The sequence below is a fragment of the Pungitius pungitius genome, chromosome 12 (assembly GCF_949316345.1).
Source record: "Pungitius pungitius chromosome 12, fPunPun2.1, whole genome shotgun sequence".
NCBI classification, from domain to species: domain Eukaryota; kingdom Metazoa; phylum Chordata; class Actinopteri; order Perciformes; family Gasterosteidae; genus Pungitius; species Pungitius pungitius.
Window position 1 is genome coordinate 19325813 of NC_084911.1, and position 19089 is coordinate 19344901.

Below are 19089 nucleotides of genomic sequence, written 5' to 3' on the forward strand. Positions count from 1 at the left end.
ACCAGAATTTTACTCATGTTATTGCTTCCTTCACTTTCATTTAATCTAAGTATTGATTTGTGATTTGTCAGCTACCTAAAGAGAGCCCATGGAACCCCCCCAAGAAAACTAGGGGGAACTTGTTTTGACATTTTGTATATTTTATTTTTTTTGGTTGTGTTCCTGTGTTCATTCTTGGTCTTCTAAATTTGATGTGTTACGTCTGCTTGCTAAACTTAAGACTTTTTTGGGGGAATATTATCTGTGATTAAAGAATAGAGTGAAATGTAATGGTAAACTATGTTATAACATAGTATCAGGCTAAAAGAGTGATTACTGTCTGTATCGAAGTGATGTGCAAAGGCATAAAAATCCAAGGTTTCCATATGCAGCTGTGTCTCAAGAAGGGAGGGAAAGGCAGCTTGCACTCACACAAATGCTTGAACAGAGGAACTCTGTTACCCCCATCTAACTGTGGTTCTTATCTTATCTTGGTTTGCAATATTTCGTACCTGCTACTAAGGATGGCCTAAATACATTATAATACGTGCTTTGACCTCCTGTAAGCAAGCAATAAATGGACTTTTACAGCTATATATATATATATATATATATACATATATATATATATACAGTATGATTGGTATTTCAACTACTGAATGGAGTAAACTGCCTAAGGAGATCGCAGGTTTAAATACACAGTAACTCTTGGTGATAAGACGATGTTAAACCCTTATGTGAATATTTGGCTATTTTGAGCACGTGTTAAAATAACACATGCTCAGTAGGAGGGATGGAAGTATTGATTTTTGGATCTTTAACAAAGGCAAAAAGCCTCAACCGAAGGAAGTAGATGGTTGAGGGTTGAGATACCAGAGGGAAGGTTTTTACCAGTACACACGCTGTGTCAAGAAAGTGACGACGTATCTGATCTCTACTTTTGGGAAGAATGTGAAATATCATTGCTTTTTTATCCAGCAGGACTGATGAAACAAATAAATGGTACAACTAATTAAGAAATTAGAGGGCTGTAACTTTTAAACAATTAGATGATGGAACTCATTATCTTACCAAGCTTAAACCATTTTCCATAATGTAATGATACAAATTGAACTTTCATATATTTTAGATTCATTGCACACCAACTGAAATATTTCAGGTCTTTTATTGTTTTAATACAGATGATTTTGGCATACAGCTCATGAAAACCCCAAATTCCTATCTAAAAAAATTTGCATATTTCATCCGACCAATAAAATAATTTTTTTTTTTTTTTACAAAAACAGTCAACCTTCAAATAATTATGTTCAGTAATGCACTCAATACTTGGTTGGGAATCCTTTTGCAGAAATGACTGCTTCAATGCGGCGTGGCATGGAGGCAATCAGCCTGTGGCACTGCTGAGGTGTTATGGAGGCCCAGGATGCTTCGATAGCTCATCCAGAGTGTTGGGTCTTGCGTCTCTCAACTTTCTCTTCACAATGTCCCACGGATTCTCTATGGGGTTCAGGTCAGGAGAGTTGGCAGGCCAATTGAACACAGTAATGCCCATTTGCCAGTGGTTTTGGCACTGTGAGCAGGTGCCAGGTCGTGCTGAAAAACGAAATCTTCATCTCCATAAAGCTTTTCAGCAGATGGAAGCATGAAGTGCTCCCAAATCTGCTGATAGCTAGCTGCAATGACCCTGCCCTTGATAAAACACAGTGGACCAACACCTGCAGCTGACATGGCACCCCAGACCATCACTGACTGTAGGTACTTGACACTGGACTTCAGGCATTTTGGCATTTCCTTCTCCCCAGTCTTCCTCCAGACTCTGGCACCTTGATTTCCAAATGACATGCAAAATTTGCTTTCATCCGAAAAAAGTACTTTGGACCACTGAGCAACAGTCCAGTGCTGCTTCTCTGTAGCCCAGGTCAGGCGCTTCTGCCGCTGTTTCCGGTTCAAAAGTGGCTTGACCTGGGGAATACCCTCTCGCTTGAGGGTGTCAATGATGGCCTTCTGGACAGCAGTCAAGGTCGGCAGTCTTACCCATGATTGCGGTTTTGAGTAATGAACCAGGCTGGGAGTTTTTAAAAGCCTCAGGAAGCTTTTGCAGGTGTTTAGATTTAATTCGTTGATTCAGATGATTAGGTTAATAGCTCGTTTAGAGAACCTTTTTATGATATGCTAATTTTTTGAGATAGGAATTTTGGGTTTTCATGAGCTGTATGCCAAAATCATCAGTAATAAAACAATAAAAGACCTGAAATATTTCAGTTGGTGTGCAATGAATCTAAAATATATGAAAGTTTAATTTTTATCATTACATTATGGAAAATAATTAACTTTTATCCCGATATGCACATTTTTTGAGAAGGACCAGTAAAAGTCCCTTGAGACGCATCCGTGCCGTGTCCTCTTCCTTCTGGGAACCCCTCCCCTGAACCCATACACCTCACAGTGGCACCCAACTCGGCGGGGGAGGGGGGACGACGACGAGAGACCGCAGAGGATTCCGGCCCAGCCCATTAGGGCGCTGGGACAGATGATCAATGAGCTGGCGTCCATCCAGCGTGACCAGGCGGAGGCGAACCGGCAGTTCCTGGGGGCGCTCCAGGCCCAGCTTGGGAGGCAGGCCCAGGCGCTGGAACAACTGGCGGCACGACCGGCGGCCGCTCTGACGGGACCCAAACCCACAGCTCTGGCCGGTCTGACCCTCCACCACCTGACGGTGGATGACGACGTCCAGTTATTCCTGGAGACCTTCAAGGCAACGGCGGAGGCAACAGGGCGACGTGGATGACGACGTCCAGTCATTCCTGGAGACCTTCAAGGCAACGGCGGAGACAACAGGGCGACCCGTACCGGCCCCGCGACGGGTGCTGCCCCTCCTGGCCCACGACCTACCGACCCCGGCGAGCACTGGCGCCGCCCCCGACCCACAGGGAGGTGTGTGCATGGGGACGTTCAGTATCCCATAGTGTCCGTTGAACTTAGGTTCAAGGGGAAAAAATATAGGATAATGGTCACGGTTAGCTCCCACCTGACACACCCCGTAATTTTGGGAACGGATTGGGAGGGATTTAACACACTAATGGGAGAGGCTGCGGGGGTGCGTTCACGACCGACGGGAACATGCGGTATGTGTGCGGTGCTCAGTGGTGACGCAAGGTCGTCCAACGCCGCCGGGGAAGAGGGGGAACCGGCGGAGCCTCCCGTGGAGACTCCGGCGGTTCCCGAGTTCCGCTCCATGGAAGATTTTCCACTCGAGCAGTCTCGTGACGATACACTACGCTCAGCCTACGACCAAGTGATAAGAATTGATGGTCAACTGGTGCGCCCTGACGCAGCACAGTCGTACCCGCACTTCTCATTGATTAGGGACAGACTGTATAGAGTGAGTCGTGACACTCTGACTAGGAAGGAAAACACCCAGTTGCTGGTGCCGAAAATCCGCCGGGAAATTCACCGTAGAGCACGTGGATACCGCTTTGTGTTAGTCCTCATGGATTACGCAACCCGGTATCCGGAGGCAGTGCCATTGCGCAATATCTCTGCAAAGAGCAGGCTCGTCTCGCAGGCTGTTTCAGGTCATCTCCCGGGCTGGAATCCCGAAAGAGATTCTAACAGACCAGGGCACCTCGTTCATGTCGCGCACACTGAGAAAACTTTACGGGTTACTGGGCATTAAGTCTGTCCACACAAGCGTTTACCACCCCTATGAATAGGACGCTGAAGTCCATGATCCGTAAATTTATTATCGATGATGAACGTAATCGATGATGAACGTAATTGAGACAAATGGCTTGATCCTCTGTTGTTTGCAGTCCGGGAGGTCCCCCAGGCCTCCACGTGATTTTCTCCCTTTGAACTTCTGTTTGGCAGGACGCCGAGGAGGGTGCTGGACCTTATTAAAGAAATCTGGGAGGAAGGTCCGAGCCCCTGCAAGAATGTGATCCAGTACGTCCTGGACCTGCGAGCAAAGCTCCACACACTGGGAAGGATGTCACGTGAGAATTTGCTCCAGGCCCAGGAACGGAAAAAACGGCTGTACAACAGAGGAGCCAGGCTGCAAGAATTCACACCGGGAGAAAAGGTACTTGTATTACTTCCTTCTTCCAACTCTAAACTCCTGGCTAAGTGGCAAGGGCCCTTCGAGGTCACACGGCAGACGTCGACTATGAAGTGGTGCAGTCTGACAGGGGCGGTGAGACACAGATATACCACCTAAACCTCCTCAAAGCCTGGAGGGAGGCGGAGTCTGTTTCTCTGATTTCCTCAGTATCTGAAAGAGAGGACCTGGGGCCCGAGGTGCAAAAAACGGCCAATCCCACCCCGCTCCCGTGTGAGGCCCGTCTCTCTGAGGGCCAGAGGACGGACATTGCCCAGTTGCAGAAGCAGTTCGCTGACGTGTTCTCCCCCCTGCCAGGCCGGACCGACCTGATAGTACACCAAATCGAGACTCCCCCAGGGGTGACGGTAAGGTCACAACCCTACAGAATGCCCGAACACAAAAGAAAAGTGGTTCGGGAAGAATTGGCTGCTATGTTGGAAATGGGGGTCATAGAAGAGTCCAAGAGTGCCTGGAGCAGCCCCATCGTTCTGATGGCTAAGAAAGATGGGTCTGTGCGGTTCTGTGTGGACTATCGCAGGGTGACCGACGTGTCACGATTCGATGCCTACCCAATGCCCCGGGTCGACAAGCTCCTGGACCGGCTGGGCACTGCACGTTTCTTTTCGACCCTGGATTTGACTAAGGGCTACTGGCAGATTCCTCTGTCGCCAGAGTCCTAGGAGAAAACTGCTTTCTCTACTCCGTATGGCTTATACCAATTCACGACGCTTCCCTTTGGCTTGTTCGGTGCCCCGGCAAAGTTCCAGCGCCTCATGGACCGGGTGCTGCGTCCGCACGCCGCATACGCGGCCGCCTACCTGGATGATATTATTATCCACAGCACCACTTGGGCAGAGCACGTGCGGCGAGTGGGCACGGTGCTGGAGTCGCTGAGGCGTGCCGGGCTCACCGCCAACCCAGGGAAGTGTGCAGTTGGATGGAGGGAGGTACGGTATCTGGGGTACCACTTGGGGGGCGGGCAGGTGCGGCCTCAGGTGGACAAGACGGTGGCTATCGCGGCCTGCCTGACTAAAAAGGATGTGAGGCGGTTTTTGGGGCTGGCGGGGTATTACAGGCAGTTCATCCCCGACTTCGCGGACCTCATCCGCGCCTTGACCGATCTGACCCGGAAAGGTGCGTCAGATCCGGTCCAGTGGTCGGAGCAGTGCCAGCGGCCGTTTGAGAAGGTAAAACAGACTCTCTGTGGGGAGCCGCTCCTCCACACCCCTAACTTTTCTTTCCCTTTTACCCTGCAGACCGACGCATCGGACAGAGGGCTGGGGGGTGTTTTGTCCCAGGAGGTCGAGGGGGTCGACCGCCCGGTGGTCTACATCAGCCGGAAGCTGTCGGAGAGGGAGGCCAGGTACAGCACGGTGGAGAAGGAGTGCCTGGCCATCCGGTGGACGGTGGGCTCCCTGCGCTACTACCTCCTGGGACGCCCATTCACCCTCTGTTCGGACCACGCCCCGCTCCAATGGCTCCTCGGTCGCACACGAGCAGGCTGCACGCCTACGCCAGCGCTACAGTGGAGGTAGACAGTATGACCATTCTCCAAGAGATCGTGCAGCAGGAATACAGCTAGGGGAAGCATCCGGATCTGACCTGCAGAAGGAAGACGTCAGAGACGAAACACAGATACGCATAAAGTGTCGCCCAGTGCGTACTTCAAATGTTTATTCAGCACAATCCCATGTGGATAAGAAAGTACTTAGGTGGCCATGTTAGGCTATAATATCCTTAATTAGCACATCTAGTTTTTATTTAGATTTTATGCATTCATCTCTTTGTAGATATTTACTATAATATTTCATTTTTGCTGATATTCTGGGCTTTCAGTAATGACTGAATCCTTTTTGTTTTGTGAAGGTTGGCAGCTTTTTTGCTGAATGTCCACACCACACAGTCTTGTCTTGTCATGTGATTGTGTGGGTAATACATGGTGCTACGTGGATTAGTCTGAGGGACTAATTCAAGCTATTGATAGAAAAGACAGAAAGGTGGGCCTGGTAAATCCCAGCACTAAATATGGAAGGAACTTGCAGATTGTTGGATTGAATTAATGCTGCCTGTTGTGTGCGTGACTATGACTCAGAAATGTGAATGCTCAATGTACATATATATATATAAATAAATATAAATACACACACTCGTTACACCACCCTGCGATGTGCTGGGAGATATCTCCAACAACAACCGTCCATATCAATGGAATCTGTATGTATATGTGTGTGTGTATTTATATATATTTATTATTTATATTTATTTATATATACGTGTGTATCAAAGTCAAGTCAAAGTAGCTTTATTGTCAATTTCTGCATGTCAGACATACAGGTAATCGAACAAAACGTTTCCCACACTCTCACGGTGAAACATAAAGTGCACAGGCACAACAACAGATAACAGATAAGACAAGACATTTTTATACAAATAGATATAGCAGCAAGTGATAAAAAGTGCAATTGCAACAGTTTTGATGGTAGAGTCCCGAGTGATTTAAGGGGATGTGGGGGGGATTTCAGCCCCGTGTTAGACTGATGGATATGGCTGGGGGGAGTGAGGGGAGAGAATTTAGCTGTCTGACAGCTTGGTGTATGAAGCTGCCACTGAGTCTGGTGGTACAGCAGCGGAGGCTCCTATACCTTCTTCCAGAGGGTAGGCGGCTGAAGAGACTGGGTGGTGTCACTCGCAATCGAGGTAGCTTTCCGGATGAGGCGGGTGGCGTATGTGTCTTTCAGGGAAGGAAGTGGGAGTGGGGCGCCAATGATCTTACCAGCTGTGTTCACTATGCGTTGCAGTGCTTTCATGCTGTGTTCAGTACAGCTACTGCCCCACACAGTGATGCAGCTGGTCAGGATGCTTTCAATGGTGCCCCGGTAGAAAGTGTTCAGGATCGGTGTGGGAGAGTTCTTGGTGATGAGATCCACCAGAGTTGTGTCGTCTGTAAACTTCACCATGTGATTGGTGCTGTGGGTTGTTGTGCAGTCGTGAGTCAGCAGGGTGAAGAGCAGGGGACTGAGCACACAGCCTTGTGGGGCCCCTGTGCTGAGTGTGATGCTGCTCGAGATGTTGTTGCCGACTCGTACTGCTTGGGGTCGGTCACTGAGAAAGTCCAATACCCAATTGCAAAGGGAGGTGTTGAGCCCCAGCCGGTCTAGTTTACAGATGAGTTGTTGTGGGATTATAGTGTTAAAAGCTGAACTGAAGTCAATGAAGAGCATTATCACATGTGAGTCTGTTTTTTCCAGGTGGGTGAGGGCTGGGTGGAGAGCAGAGCAGATTGCGTCCTCTGTGGAACGTTTGGCCCGGTATGCAAACTGAAAGGGGTCCAGGGTGGGGGGGGGGATGGACTTGATGTGAGACATGACTAGCCGTTCAAAGCACTTCATTATGATGGGGGTCAGTGCCACAGGGCGATAGTCATTGAAGCAGGATGGAGCCGGCTTCTTTGGCACAGGTATGATGATGGAGGTCTTGACATGTGATGGAACAGCAGCTTGCCTCAGAATTGTTGAAGATATCCGTAAGCTCCTCTGCGCAGTCCCTGGGTACACGGCCTGGAATGTTGTCAGGGCCTGGTGCTTTTCGGGGGTTGATGGAGGAGAGTGCCCTCTTCACACTTGCGGCAGACCAGTTCTACCACCGTCTCTGAAGGCTTTGTCTCTGAACAGCTCTTGTCAGCCATGGCTTTTGTGTGTGCGCGCGGCTCAAACCTGTTGAACTGATCACTGCAGCAGAGGTCATTTTTAAGGAAAACCCGAGCACCGGGAGAAAACCAATACGGCGTCAATAAGACGTCTTATGTTCCATGAGCACAGTAGAGTGCCATGTAACATTATTTTTTAGGTAAACCCGAGCACCGGGAGAAAACCAAAGATTTTACGTCAATAAGACGACTAATTATGTTCCATGAGCACAGTAGAGTGCCGTGGAACATGTTCACCTTCATTAAGAAGGCCCCTTGGGGAAATTGCTCTCTGCCTCTGACCCACACGCCACAGCAGGAGCAAGGAACGACCCTTTAGGCTTCGGCGGAGGAGTTCGGGTGTTTGGCCCGGTATGCAAACTGAAAGGGGTCCAGGGTGGGGGGGAGGATGGACTTGATGTGAGACATGACTAGCCGTTCAAAGCACTTCATTATGATGGGGGTCAGTGCCACAGGGCGATAGTCATTGAAGCAGGATGGAGCCGGCTTCTTTGGCACAGGTATGATGATGGAGGTCTTGACATGTGATGGAACAGCAGCTTGCCTCAGAAGGGTTGAAGATATCCGTAAGCTCCTCTGCGCAGTCCCTCGGTACACGGCCTGGAATGTTGTCAGGGACTGTTGCTTTTCGGGGGTTGATGGAGGAGAGTGCCCTTTTTTACGCTTGCGGCAGACAGGCACAGGGCCTGGTCGTTGCGGGGGGTGGAGTTTTCTGTGGGCTTGTGTGGTTTGTTCGAACCGTAAGAAGCTCATGAGGTCGTTGAGCAGAGAGATGTTGTTGTCGCAGGTCTGTGATGCAGGCTTGTAGTCCGTAATGGATATATTTATATATATTTATTATTTATATTAATTTATATGTATGTGTGTATTTATATATATTTATTATTTATATTTATATGTATTTATTATTTATATTAATTAAATGTATGTGTGTATTTATTTATTTATGTATTTATATATCTATGTGTGTGTGTTTATATATATATGTGTATTTATTATTTATATTTATTTATTTATATATGTTTTTGTATTTATTTATTTATATATATGTATGTATCTTGGTAGATACATGGCAGTTAGTGGTGAGGGGGTTGGTGATGAAGAAGAAGACTGACGTAGCTGAATTAAAAATCAGCCGTGTTCTTCCGCTTTCTTTGCATCTTGTCCTTCATTCTCTGTAATTCTTCCTGCCTACTTTCTCTCCTCTTGAAAAAACGGAAGTATCTCCTCTTTTGATGCTCATGGAGACAGAGGTTCTCCAGTTCCTCCTTCTCAGCGATCCATTGTTTGACGGCCTCTTCATGAATGTTCTCCTGTATTTCCAGCTCGTTTTCCAAGGCGTTATCGGAGTGTACGTTCGTTTGTTTCTTCTCCTTCAATTGGTCTTCCAAGTCCTCAATTTGGTTTGTGAACGTTTCTTCTAAGGCTTCAGTTTGGTTCGTGAACGTTTGCTCCTGTTTAGCCAACCTGTTTTTCAAGGCTTTTACCTGCACTCGTTTGTCCTTCAACTTGACTTCCAAGTCTTCAATTCTTTTTGTGAACACTTTCTCCTGTTTTTCCAGCTCGTTTTCCAAGGCGTTATTGGAGTGTACGTTCGTTTGTTTCTTCTCCTTCAATTTGTCTTCCAAGTCTTCAATTCTTTTTGTGAACACTTTCTCCTGTTTTTCCAGCTCGTTTTCCAAGGCGTTATTGGAGTGAAGGTTTGTTTGTTTCTTCTCCTTCAATTGGTCTTCCAAGTCCTCAATTTTGTTTTTGAACATTTGCACCTGCATGTGAAACGAGTCTTCTAAGGCTTTAGTTATGTTCGTGAACGTTTGCTCCTGTTCATCCAGCTTGTTTTTCAAGGCTTGTACGTGCGCTTGTTTGTCCTTCAACTTGTCTTCCAAGTCTTTAATTCTGTTTATGAACACTTTCTCCTGTTTGTCCAGCTCGTTTTCCAAGGCGTTATTGGAGTGTACGTTCGTTTGTTTCTTCTCCTTCAACTTGTCTTCCAAATCTTCAATTTTGTTTTTGAAGATTTGCACCTGCATGTGATGCGAGTCTTCTAAGGCTTTAGATTGCTTTGTGAACATTTGCACCTGCATGTGATACGAGTCTTCTAAGGCTTTAGATTGCTTTGTGAACATTTGCGCCTGCATGTGATGCGAGTCTTCTAAGGCTTTAGATTTGGTTTTGAACGTTTGCTCCTGTTCATCCAGCTTGTTTTTCAAGTCTTGTACGTGCACTCGTTCCTCCTTCAAACAGTCTTCCAAGTGTTTAATTTGGTTTGTGAACGTTTGCTTTTGTTCATCCAACTTGTCTTGCAAGTCTGCTGCATGTGTGGACATTTGATTCCGTGTCTGTAACTTGTCTTCAAATTTTTTTGTGGAGGCTTGAACGAGCCCTCGTTTCTCCTTCAAACTGTCTTCCAAGTCTTTAATTCTGTATATGAACGCTTTCTTCTGTTCATACAACTTTTCTTCCAAGTCCCTTGCGTATCTGATAGCTTGGTTTCTTTTCTCAAACTGGTCAAACAGGTCCTTCTTTCTTTCTATTTCTAATTGATCCACCTGTTTTTTCATTCCTTGTACGAGCTTATCCATTTTGTTTTCATTTGTTTGCTCCTGTGTCTCTAACTTTTTTTCCAAGTCTCTAATTCTGTTTGTGAATCTTTCCTTCTGTTCATCCATCTCGTTTTTTAAGACATAATTGTCATCATTGGCGCGTACAAGCTTCTCCTTCAACTCTTGTAGATCCGCTGTGTGTGTGGACTTTTGCTTTTGTTTCTCAAGTTTGTCTTTGAATTCATTTTTTTCGTTTAGGAGCTTTTGTGCCTGTGTCTCAATCGTTTGCTCCTGTGTCTGTAACTTGTCTTCCAGTTTTTTCATTTTCTTTATGAACGTTTTCTTCTCTTCCATCAGCTTGTTATTAATGGTGTGTACGAGCGCTTTTTCGTCCTCCAGCTTTTCTATCAAGTCTTTATTTTGGTTTGTTAACGTTTTCGTCTCGTCCAACAGCTTGGTTTTAAAGGCTTTTACTTGGGCTCGTTCCTCATCCAACTTGTCTTTAGTTTTCTTTTTGCAGGTTAGCAGCTGTGTCTCCATCTGTTCTTTGGAGCTTACAAGCTTCTCCAACTGTTTCAAGTCCGCTGCGTGTGTGGATGTTTGTTTCTCAAGTTTGTCTTTCAACTCATTTATTTCCTCTCGGAACGTTTGAGCTTGTGTCTGTAACCTTTTTTCCAAGACTTTATTTTTGTTTGTGAACGTTTGCTCCTGTTCATCCAGCTTGCTTTTCAAGGCTTTATTATTTTCATTGGCGCGTACGAGCTTCTCCTTCAACTCGTCTTGCAAGTCCACTGCGTGTTTGGACATTTGCTCCTGGTTGTCGAGCTCGTCTTTTTCGTCTTGGAACGTCACCTGAAGCCTCTTTTTTTTCTTTTGGTTCGTGGATGCTGGCTCCTGTTCATCCAGCTTGTTCCTCCAGGCATCTCCTCTTGTATCACTGATGCGTACAAGCTTCTTCTTCTTGTCAGGCAAGTCCACTGCGTCTGTGCTCGTTTGCGCTGGGAAGTCCTTCCTATTTTCAGTTACAAGATCTGGAAGATCTTCCATATCCAAACAACTGAAAGAGTTGTTCCAGTCATTACCAGTATCAATGGGGCTTATGGGCTTCATCTTCAACCCGCCTTGAAAGGAATCTTTTGTTTGCGTGTTGTGTGTCTGAAGCCCATGTGTTACCCCAGAATTTATATTTTTAAATCGGTTTTTGGAACCCTTAACAAGGGGTGCCACACTTTGTCTATACATTGCAATGTCCTTAGCAAATTGTATAAGTACCTGAAAAATATTTTTCTTTAGTGAAGAAAAATAGCTTTCTGTAGTGAAGTGAAGTTGTGTTCACCTTGACTGGCTTGACGTGACTGAACAGCGACCAGAATATCAGAACTATAAAGATCAGAGGAGATATGACGCGCATGTGACTTGTCATGTGACACGCGTCACGTTCGGAGGCAATAACAACTGACGTCACAGCTCGTCATCCAGCTGATCAAGCTAGCGTTAGCTCGTTAATAACAGCAGTAAAGCTTTTATTTACTCGCCTTTTCTGAACATTCATTTTTTAATCTGTTGTGTTGTATACATTTCGTGCTTCGTCCCAGTTCGGTTATTGTTGACAAATATATTTGTGTGTGTACTTGTTAATGCCGTCATGTACGGTAGTCTAGTGCGCGTGGGTTACACGGTAGATGATGTTATAGAGAAATAACCAAGTGCTCTTGGTTTTTTAGCTGTATTTAGATGTGGTGTATACATAAAAATTAACTTACAATGATGGTGATACTTTAATGAATACGCTTCAAGTATATATGGGGGGAGGGGGGGGTGTTTATGAGTGTAGTAGAGAACAAATCCTGTTAAATATGTATTTTTTAATATAAATTATTATTATGAAAGAAAAATGGAGAATACGTATTTTACCCGCTGTAATATGGCCTGTGTTTGTTTTAGAAAGAAATCTTCACTAAATGGTGAAAGTCTTGTCCGTCACCATGAAGTGGTCGGAGCCATGACAGGTGAAGAACATGGTGGACAGAGTGTACTGCCATCCAATTGGTCACCGGATAGGAAACCGGACCCACTTCTACTTCAAGGTGTCCGGTCAGAAGGCCACTTCACTTCCCTTCTCCAGGTAATGCAGTAGAGCAGCCAAACAAAGCCAAAGCCACCAGTGGGAAGGCTCTGAGTGCGTATGGCATCTCACACTCTTGGATTAAAATCTTGTAGAAATACGACTGTCATAAGGTTGCCAGCACAGATTCAGACTGTTAGAGGAAGTCAGTCCTGTAACATGAACACTAACTGGGGAGTTGTCCTTTAGCAAGACGCCCGTCGGCATCAGAGCCTCAGGGCTTTTTTATTGTCCTTGTTGCTGCTGAGCTGACCGCCCAATTTCATACTTGCATAATATCCCAAATTATTTGTACATTCATATATTCAGAACTTCTTGGTTCAACCTGCAAAAGTAGTCCACTCGTAGCCTGTAGTATAAAATCAGATCCCAATATTTCCCCCCACACTAATGAAATGTACTGCTGGTTGAAGGTATTCTGCCCTTGTGATGTGATATATGTGTACAACATTTAACAGTACTGAAGAACAATGAGACCCCCTGGTCCAATGAATCCCCCCCGCTCAAGTGTGATACTTTCTTAACCAACACAGAGCTGATCAGCTCCTCCTGCGGTTTTCAAACATAACCAATCTTCTTCAGTAAGGTCAATATATCAAAATTCCTTGGGCTGCTGACAAATCAGACTTTTAGAAATAAGGGGAAACTCAAGAGAGCCATTATGGCATTATGTTCTTTACAAGTGCATGTAAACTTTTGACCACAACTGTACTTGCATACATACATACAAGTACTATTAAAATATATATATCAATCTGTAATTTGACATTGTTACCATATCAAAAAGCTTACAAACCTACTGAATACAAGTTTCAAATATTTTGTTTCAGGAACCACCAAGCCAAACACTCCCAAATGTCCTGAGCAGCAGAGATGAAAGCCCCTGTGTTCGTAGCAGATGGACAAACTATGATGGGGACACCAAAGAGGCAGACATGGCATTGGCCATGGGTGTTGTATTGGCCCTCTATCATGTTTTTAGTTGTGTGTACCCTTGTCAGCTGAAAAACATGTTCATTTTTGGAGGCCTTTATCCTCAAGATGGACTCATTTAGTGTACACCAGACAGATACCTGACAGAGAGACATTTGAAATCCAGGCTACATTGAACTCAACAGGAGACCACTCCCAGGGGGCGTGGACACAGACTTTCACACCTTTACTGATCTGTATAAATACTTAATGTTATATAAATATATAGCTTGACGCTAAATAAATGCTGGGTTTTTTAAATAAAACATTATTTTTTACTATTAGTACAATTGACATGGTAAAATGTCTTTACTTTGACCTCAGTCACATTTTAAATGCAAGACTTTCAAATGAAAAAGAATGTTATTCAGTGTTTACAACAGCTCCACACCTTTACCTGAGCTCATAATAATATAATAGGCAAGAGCTGACTTTAAAGACTGTTTTAATGTTGCTGTGTGACAGTGATTTGATCAGCTTATGATTTAAGTAAAAAGCCCTGATACCTCAACGTCATGTTCACAGCTTGTTAGTGCAGCCCTCAAACTGGATTAGTGCAGGATCATTAACATTTAAATACTGTCGTGAAAGAAAAAACTTTATTCATCATTCAAGACTTCAGTAGTGAGTAAGTCATCAAACATTTGTATCTCTGTAAAGCCATTAGATAACACGGTGTGCTTGAATAGTATTTGACAGCTGAGTAACAACAGTGTGCGACACACAGGTGACTTTAATGTGCAACTCGATGCATGAGCCTTTAACCTGAGATCGACTCATTTGGTTTGCTTTGTTCTTCTTCTCCCCACCTCAGTAGCCACGGACCCCACAGTGGCCCCCATCGCACCTCCTAACGGCCCCCCCACAAACAGGCTGACCAGCGCTCCCAGCAGGGCCTCCATCCTCATCATTCTGGGCAGCCAGCTGGTCCAGCCAGTCAGCTTCCCCCATAGGCCCCACAGGAAGGAGGGCGCGGGGGAGTCAGGTGACCTGGGGAAAAGGCCGTCTACGTCTACATTAAAGTCGCCCGCACTCCTCTCCGCCGCGTCTCGGACCGCCTCCATCTCTTCTTCTGTGACATCTCCCTCCGGTTGTGGGTCCGCTGGAGAGGCTCCTCTCCTCTGCCTGACGAGCTCCACCTGCCTCCCCCTCACTCTCTCCTCGGCCTCCCGGTACAGAGCGCCGCTGCAGTGCTGCGCCCCCCTCGCTCTCACCGCCTGCTCCACCTTCTCCAGCAGCTCCTCAACGGCTTTGGCCTCCTCCGCCGCGCCGCCGCGGGGCTCCAAGGTGTGGTAGTGCTCACCGCACGCCTGCACCAGCTCCTTCAGGTCCTTGCGCCACGCGGAGAGGTAATCCTCCAGCTGCTCCTCCTCCTCCAGCTCCTCGGTGTGGGTGAAGAGGACGATGGTGTTCGCTTCGACCGCCGAGGCGCCGAACAGCTTCCTGAGGACGTTGAGGGCTTCGGCCTCGCCCTCGGCCGGCTGGTTCACGGGGACGCACAGCAGGAAGGCGTGTGGTCCAGGGCTGGACAAGGCGACGAAGGAGGAAATGTGTCTTCTCCTTTCCTCGAGGTCGCAGCCTGGGCCGAACCAGGCCGGACTGGAGACGACCGCCACCTGCCGAGAGGAAGCAGACGGTGTTGTGCCTGAACGCGTTCATTGAGCGATACTGTACGTACTGTATTAATGCCCCATGAACGTTACTGTGAACTCGTTCATTCTGGTGTCTGTGAACGGCGCGTTCTTTCAGGTTAACGTTGTTCAAATAGGGTGCCAGATTTCTATAGAAAACACACCGTAAACGCGCCTTAATAAGTAGCGGAAAAAAGACCCGATCTGGCAACACCAGCCACCAGCGTCGCACCGCGCATGCGTCATCAAAAAAAAAAAAGAAATGCATGGAGGCGACAGCTGCGTGTAGCAAAGAGGCGGCGTATAATAATTTAAATGAGTTTCATGAAGTTACTGACAAGGTCGGTGAGGATGGGAGGAATCTGACCTTTCTTTGCAAACATTTGCACCTTAATGATAACTGTCGTGTTTTTATTCCTTATTTAAAAAAGACCATTCAAGCAGCATGTGTTTGAGGATGTACTGTAGGGGTGAACGCTGCAGCTGCTGCTGGTGTGGAGTGAATTAAAGCAACATTAAAGCAACAATCCCCTCAATGCTAATGTGAACCCTGGTTGGATAAGGATTCAAAACTGGATATGAAGATGAAATCTGATGCAAAGCTTCAGTGTTAAAACTGATCAAATAATTGCTGTCTGTGGTTTTGGGCTGTGGCAATAATTTAGAAAAATAATAGCTCGGAGCAACATACGGAAAAAAAGAACTGAACTAGTTGGAACTGTGGACTTGTGACAATAGGGTCGTTTATTGAAGTACTGTTGTACGGGGGACGGGATAACGTCACGGCAAAGTATTGATGACTGCACACCACTAAAGTTCAAGTAAGCAAGACTGCTTTAATCGTCCATTATGTATAGTCTAGAGAAAGACAGAACATAATGAAAAAAACTTAGTTCAAATATTTTGAAGTTTGAACTATGAAATGAACTAGTTCATTTTAAAATGTGTGAACTGAACTTTGAACTAGTTCATGTAGAAAGTGAACTTTCCCAACACTGGAAGCAGAAGCATACAATCGAGAGCATTGATGCTACAAACAGAAACTCTACTGTAAGAAAACAAAGGGACAAGTAGGAGTTTGACATAAAAGCTACATTTCTATTATGTTTGTATAGAGGTATGTTCAGGATGAAGTGAGTGCTGCAGGGCTCATTGACTAAAGCTAAAATAACCACTTGCTGTTGGTTACCCGTCTCCCCGCGGCCTCCCCCCGCTGTTTGCTGCACTCCTGCCGGACGCCCTCCTCCGCGCCCCGCGGAGCTTCGTCCAGGCCCAGGATGGTGCTGACGGCCGATCTCTTTCCTGCTCCGGTCCGGCCCAGCACCACCAGCCGGAGCTCCGCTGCGCCGCCACGAAGGGGAGAGAGGAAGTTACACGAGCTTTTAAAAAGTAGCATTTCATAACAGTAGTATTATTTAACGTCGTTCCTCCTTCCTCCGTTTACAGTCAGCTGTTAAAACGACGCGTCACCCCCCCCCCCACCCACCACGGTAACGTGGACACCCGCCCGAGAGGTGCCAGCGCCCCTTTGCTGCCGACGTGGCCCTCATCAAATGGCGCAAACACCCACCTGACTGAAGAGAAGAGGACATGTCTAGAGAAGAGGACATGTCTAGAGAAGAGGACATGTCTCGAGAAGAGGACATGTCTGACGTCGGGTGCGGGGCGGCTACACGTCCTCGTTGCTGCCTGCTTCCGTGTCTCAGCTCGCAGGAGAACACAGCCCCTTGTTGTGTGGCCCGGTGTAGCAGGGCGTCTCAAACCGGGGCTCGCGGACCTGCTCCGGGTCGGTTACCACGTGACGCAGCATTTTAGAATATAAAAAGTATAAACCGCCCTTATTATTTGTCATTACTTTAATGGTTAAATACAAATATGCACGCTTACTAGGAATGCAATGGTAGGAATTTGGCTGTGATGCCCAAATGTATGTTATTTAATAAGCTGGCTTTATGTTCTGAATTGAATGTTTACAATAATAGTTTAGCATGTTAATATTTGATCATTTCCCTCAGAGAGCAGCTGCTTGATGAGAGTGTCATTAGAATTCATCCTGAAAGGGAACATTGACTGAATGATAATACGGATTCACCTCGTCGCCCAAAAAACATTTTTGTACATTTTGTACAGGGTTTTTGGAAATGTTTGAACTAGGGCCGGGACTCGATTAAAAATATTAATCTAATTAATTAGAGGCTTTGTAATTAATTAATCGAAATTAATCGCATTTTAATTGCATAAATATTTGACCTGAGAACAGTGAGAAGTAATTTTTTTCACATAGATTTTTATTTTTGTTCAACCAATTCCAGCAGACAAGTGTGTTGTGTTGTGGATTCCATCCTGAGAATCTATGATAATTGAGGTTGGATTCAAAAGCATCAACAGGTGTGTGGTGGAACAGTGCAGGGAGATAGCAGGAAGGCTGAAGTGTAGAGGATCCTCAGTTCAAACCTGCTCTCTCAGAAGGAGGGTTTGGTTGCAGTCAGGGCTTCAAAATGTAAACTTTGAAACAGTTTTGAGGTTTAGTAAACAATCCCAAGGTCTAATATGAGAAACGGACACAATGAGGCATGTTCTTGAATAGCACAAGGGAACAACTGAAGGGCTGCAGGCTCCAACCTGCTGTCTGAGGTTGTGGGTTCATGTCCCTTCAGGCAGACAACACTTCTGCTTTGAAAGAGTTTTGAGGTTTGAGTAGCAGTCTCAAGGTTAAATACGAGAAACAAAAATTTAATTTGTGCATGGTGAGGTAGTGCAGCACAAGAGCAGAGGAGCTACTGTCCTTACCCCGTAGGTTGTGGGTTCAAGTCCAGTCTTGGGTTTGAGCCTTTGGCTTTACTTCAGGTTTGAGTAGCAATCTCAAGGTTAAATACAACAAACAAAGGGTTGGTTAGTGTGTGGTGAAGTAGCACAGCGGAAGAGCTGCTGCCACAAGCCTGCACTGCATTTGAAGGTTGTGGGTTCAAGCCCAGTCTTGGGTTTGAGCCTTTGGCTTTACTTCAGGTTTGAGTAGCAATCTCAAGGTTAAATACAACAAACAAAGGGTTGGTTAGTGTGTGGTGAAGTAGCACAGCGGAAGAGCTGCTGACATAAGCCCCTGCACTGCACTTGAAGGTTGTGGGTTCAATCCCAGATGTGGAAATTGCATTTAAAAAGAGTTTTGAGGTTTAACTCACATGCTCAAGGTTAAATAGGAGAATCAAAGTTGCCAAAATGTGACCAGGACTGGTAGTGTAGGGGTGCAAGAAGGAGCCGAAAGCCTCTGTAAGCGCCGCCAGTGTGTTCAAATCCCGCTCCTGCCAAGTCTTGAGCGCACTACCGCGGAGGTAGTAGTGGGGGCATTGTCCCCACTGGTTGTTTCAGAGAAGTGAACCCTGGGGGTTATGCAGAAACACAAGGCGCGTTCACTTGGGTTATGATGGCATTGTCAAGAATGATGAAGAATCTTTTGAATGATGATGAATTGACTAAATTTGATGTTAATTGCTTTGCTTTTAGCACTTAGTAGCCATGCTACGTAGCCTATAGGGTTCCACCTTTTTGACGGGAGAGAAGGCCGGATGAGTCAGTAAAGATGAGCAGATGTGTCTCATTCAGTGGTCACACTGACATGAAACTTATTACAGCCTCTGAGGGCATTTTTCAAGACAATCACATGTTTGTCTACTTCAGGGCATCCTGTAGACAACCTTAAACTGACAGTCTGGCACAGGGTGTAGATTTGTTTACCCTTGTTAGTGCATCCACCCTCCAATTCTCTGTTACATTCAAATTCAACTCACCACGCTCTTATCGACGCTTCCATCCGTGTGTTTATTATATTAAGATTTCCCATTCACGGGGCCACCCGACACGGTCAGCTTCTTCGTTCATGTTCACTGTGGTTTGTAATAATCGGTCCGCCGAAACTCATCCAGTGAGAAACGTTCCGCGGTGCAAAAAATAAGTATAAAAATGTGTTAAAAATGTTTGTGTTATTTTTTGTGTAATTAATTAATCTTAATTCACGCGCTAATGTCCCAGCCCTAGTT

The 19089-nt window shown here is 45.9% G+C and overlaps 2 protein-coding genes across 2 annotated transcripts; both read right to left on the bottom strand.

Annotated features, from left to right (window-relative positions):
* Positions 1-6714: 6714 nt before the first annotated feature.
* Positions 6715-11768, bottom strand: LOC119220588 (uncharacterized). The gene is made up of 3 exons (XM_062566228.1): positions 10854-11768; positions 10290-10421; positions 6715-7180 (listed from the first exon to the last, which is right to left on the bottom strand). Exons 1-3 carry the CDS (start codon positions 11567-11569, stop codon positions 6715-6717), a joined length of 1314 nt encoding a protein of 437 aa, XP_062422212.1. The 5' UTR covers positions 11570-11768.
* A 2084-nt stretch (positions 11769-13852) lies between these two features.
* On the bottom strand, positions 13853-16782 carry si:dkeyp-69e1.8 (uncharacterized protein LOC100001340 homolog). The gene is made up of 3 exons (XM_037475436.2): positions 16626-16782; positions 16245-16396; positions 13853-15040 (listed from the first exon to the last, which is right to left on the bottom strand). The coding sequence occupies exons 1-3, from the start codon at positions 16699-16701 to the stop codon at positions 14201-14203; spliced, it is 1068 nt and encodes a 355-aa protein (XP_037331333.2). The 5' UTR covers positions 16702-16782; the 3' UTR covers positions 13853-14200.
* Between the last annotated feature and the right edge of the window lie 2307 nt (positions 16783-19089).

What these genes read in the sequence shown, in the direction of transcription:
- si:dkeyp-69e1.8 (XM_037475436.2), bottom strand. Translation starts at nt 16,701, where the DNA reads ATGTCCTCTTCTCGAGACATGTCCTCTTCTCTAGACATGTCCTCTTCT. An exon ending in GTCCTCTTCTCTTCAGTCAG is followed by an intron (nt 16,397 to 16,625) that starts GTGGGTGTTTGC and finishes GTGGCGGCGCAG; the next exon opens with CGGAGCTCCGGCTGGTGGTG. An exon ending in GGGAGGCCGCGGGGAGACGG is followed by an intron (nt 15,041 to 16,244) that starts GTAACCAACAGC and finishes TCCTCTCGGCAG; the next exon opens with GTGGCGGTCGTCTCCAGTCC.
- LOC119220588 (XM_062566228.1), bottom strand. Translation starts at nt 11,569, where the DNA reads ATGTATAGACAAAGTGTGGCACCCCTTGTTAAGGGTTCCAAAAACCGA. An exon ending in GAACAGATGGAGACACAGCT is followed by an intron (nt 10,422 to 10,853) that starts GCTAACCTGCAA and finishes ATTCACAAACAG; the next exon opens with AATTAGAGACTTGGAAAAAA. An exon ending in AAGAAGGACCTGTTTGACCA is followed by an intron (nt 7,181 to 10,289) that starts GTTTGAGAAAAG and finishes GGACTTTCTCAG; the next exon opens with TGACCGACCCCAAGCAGTAC.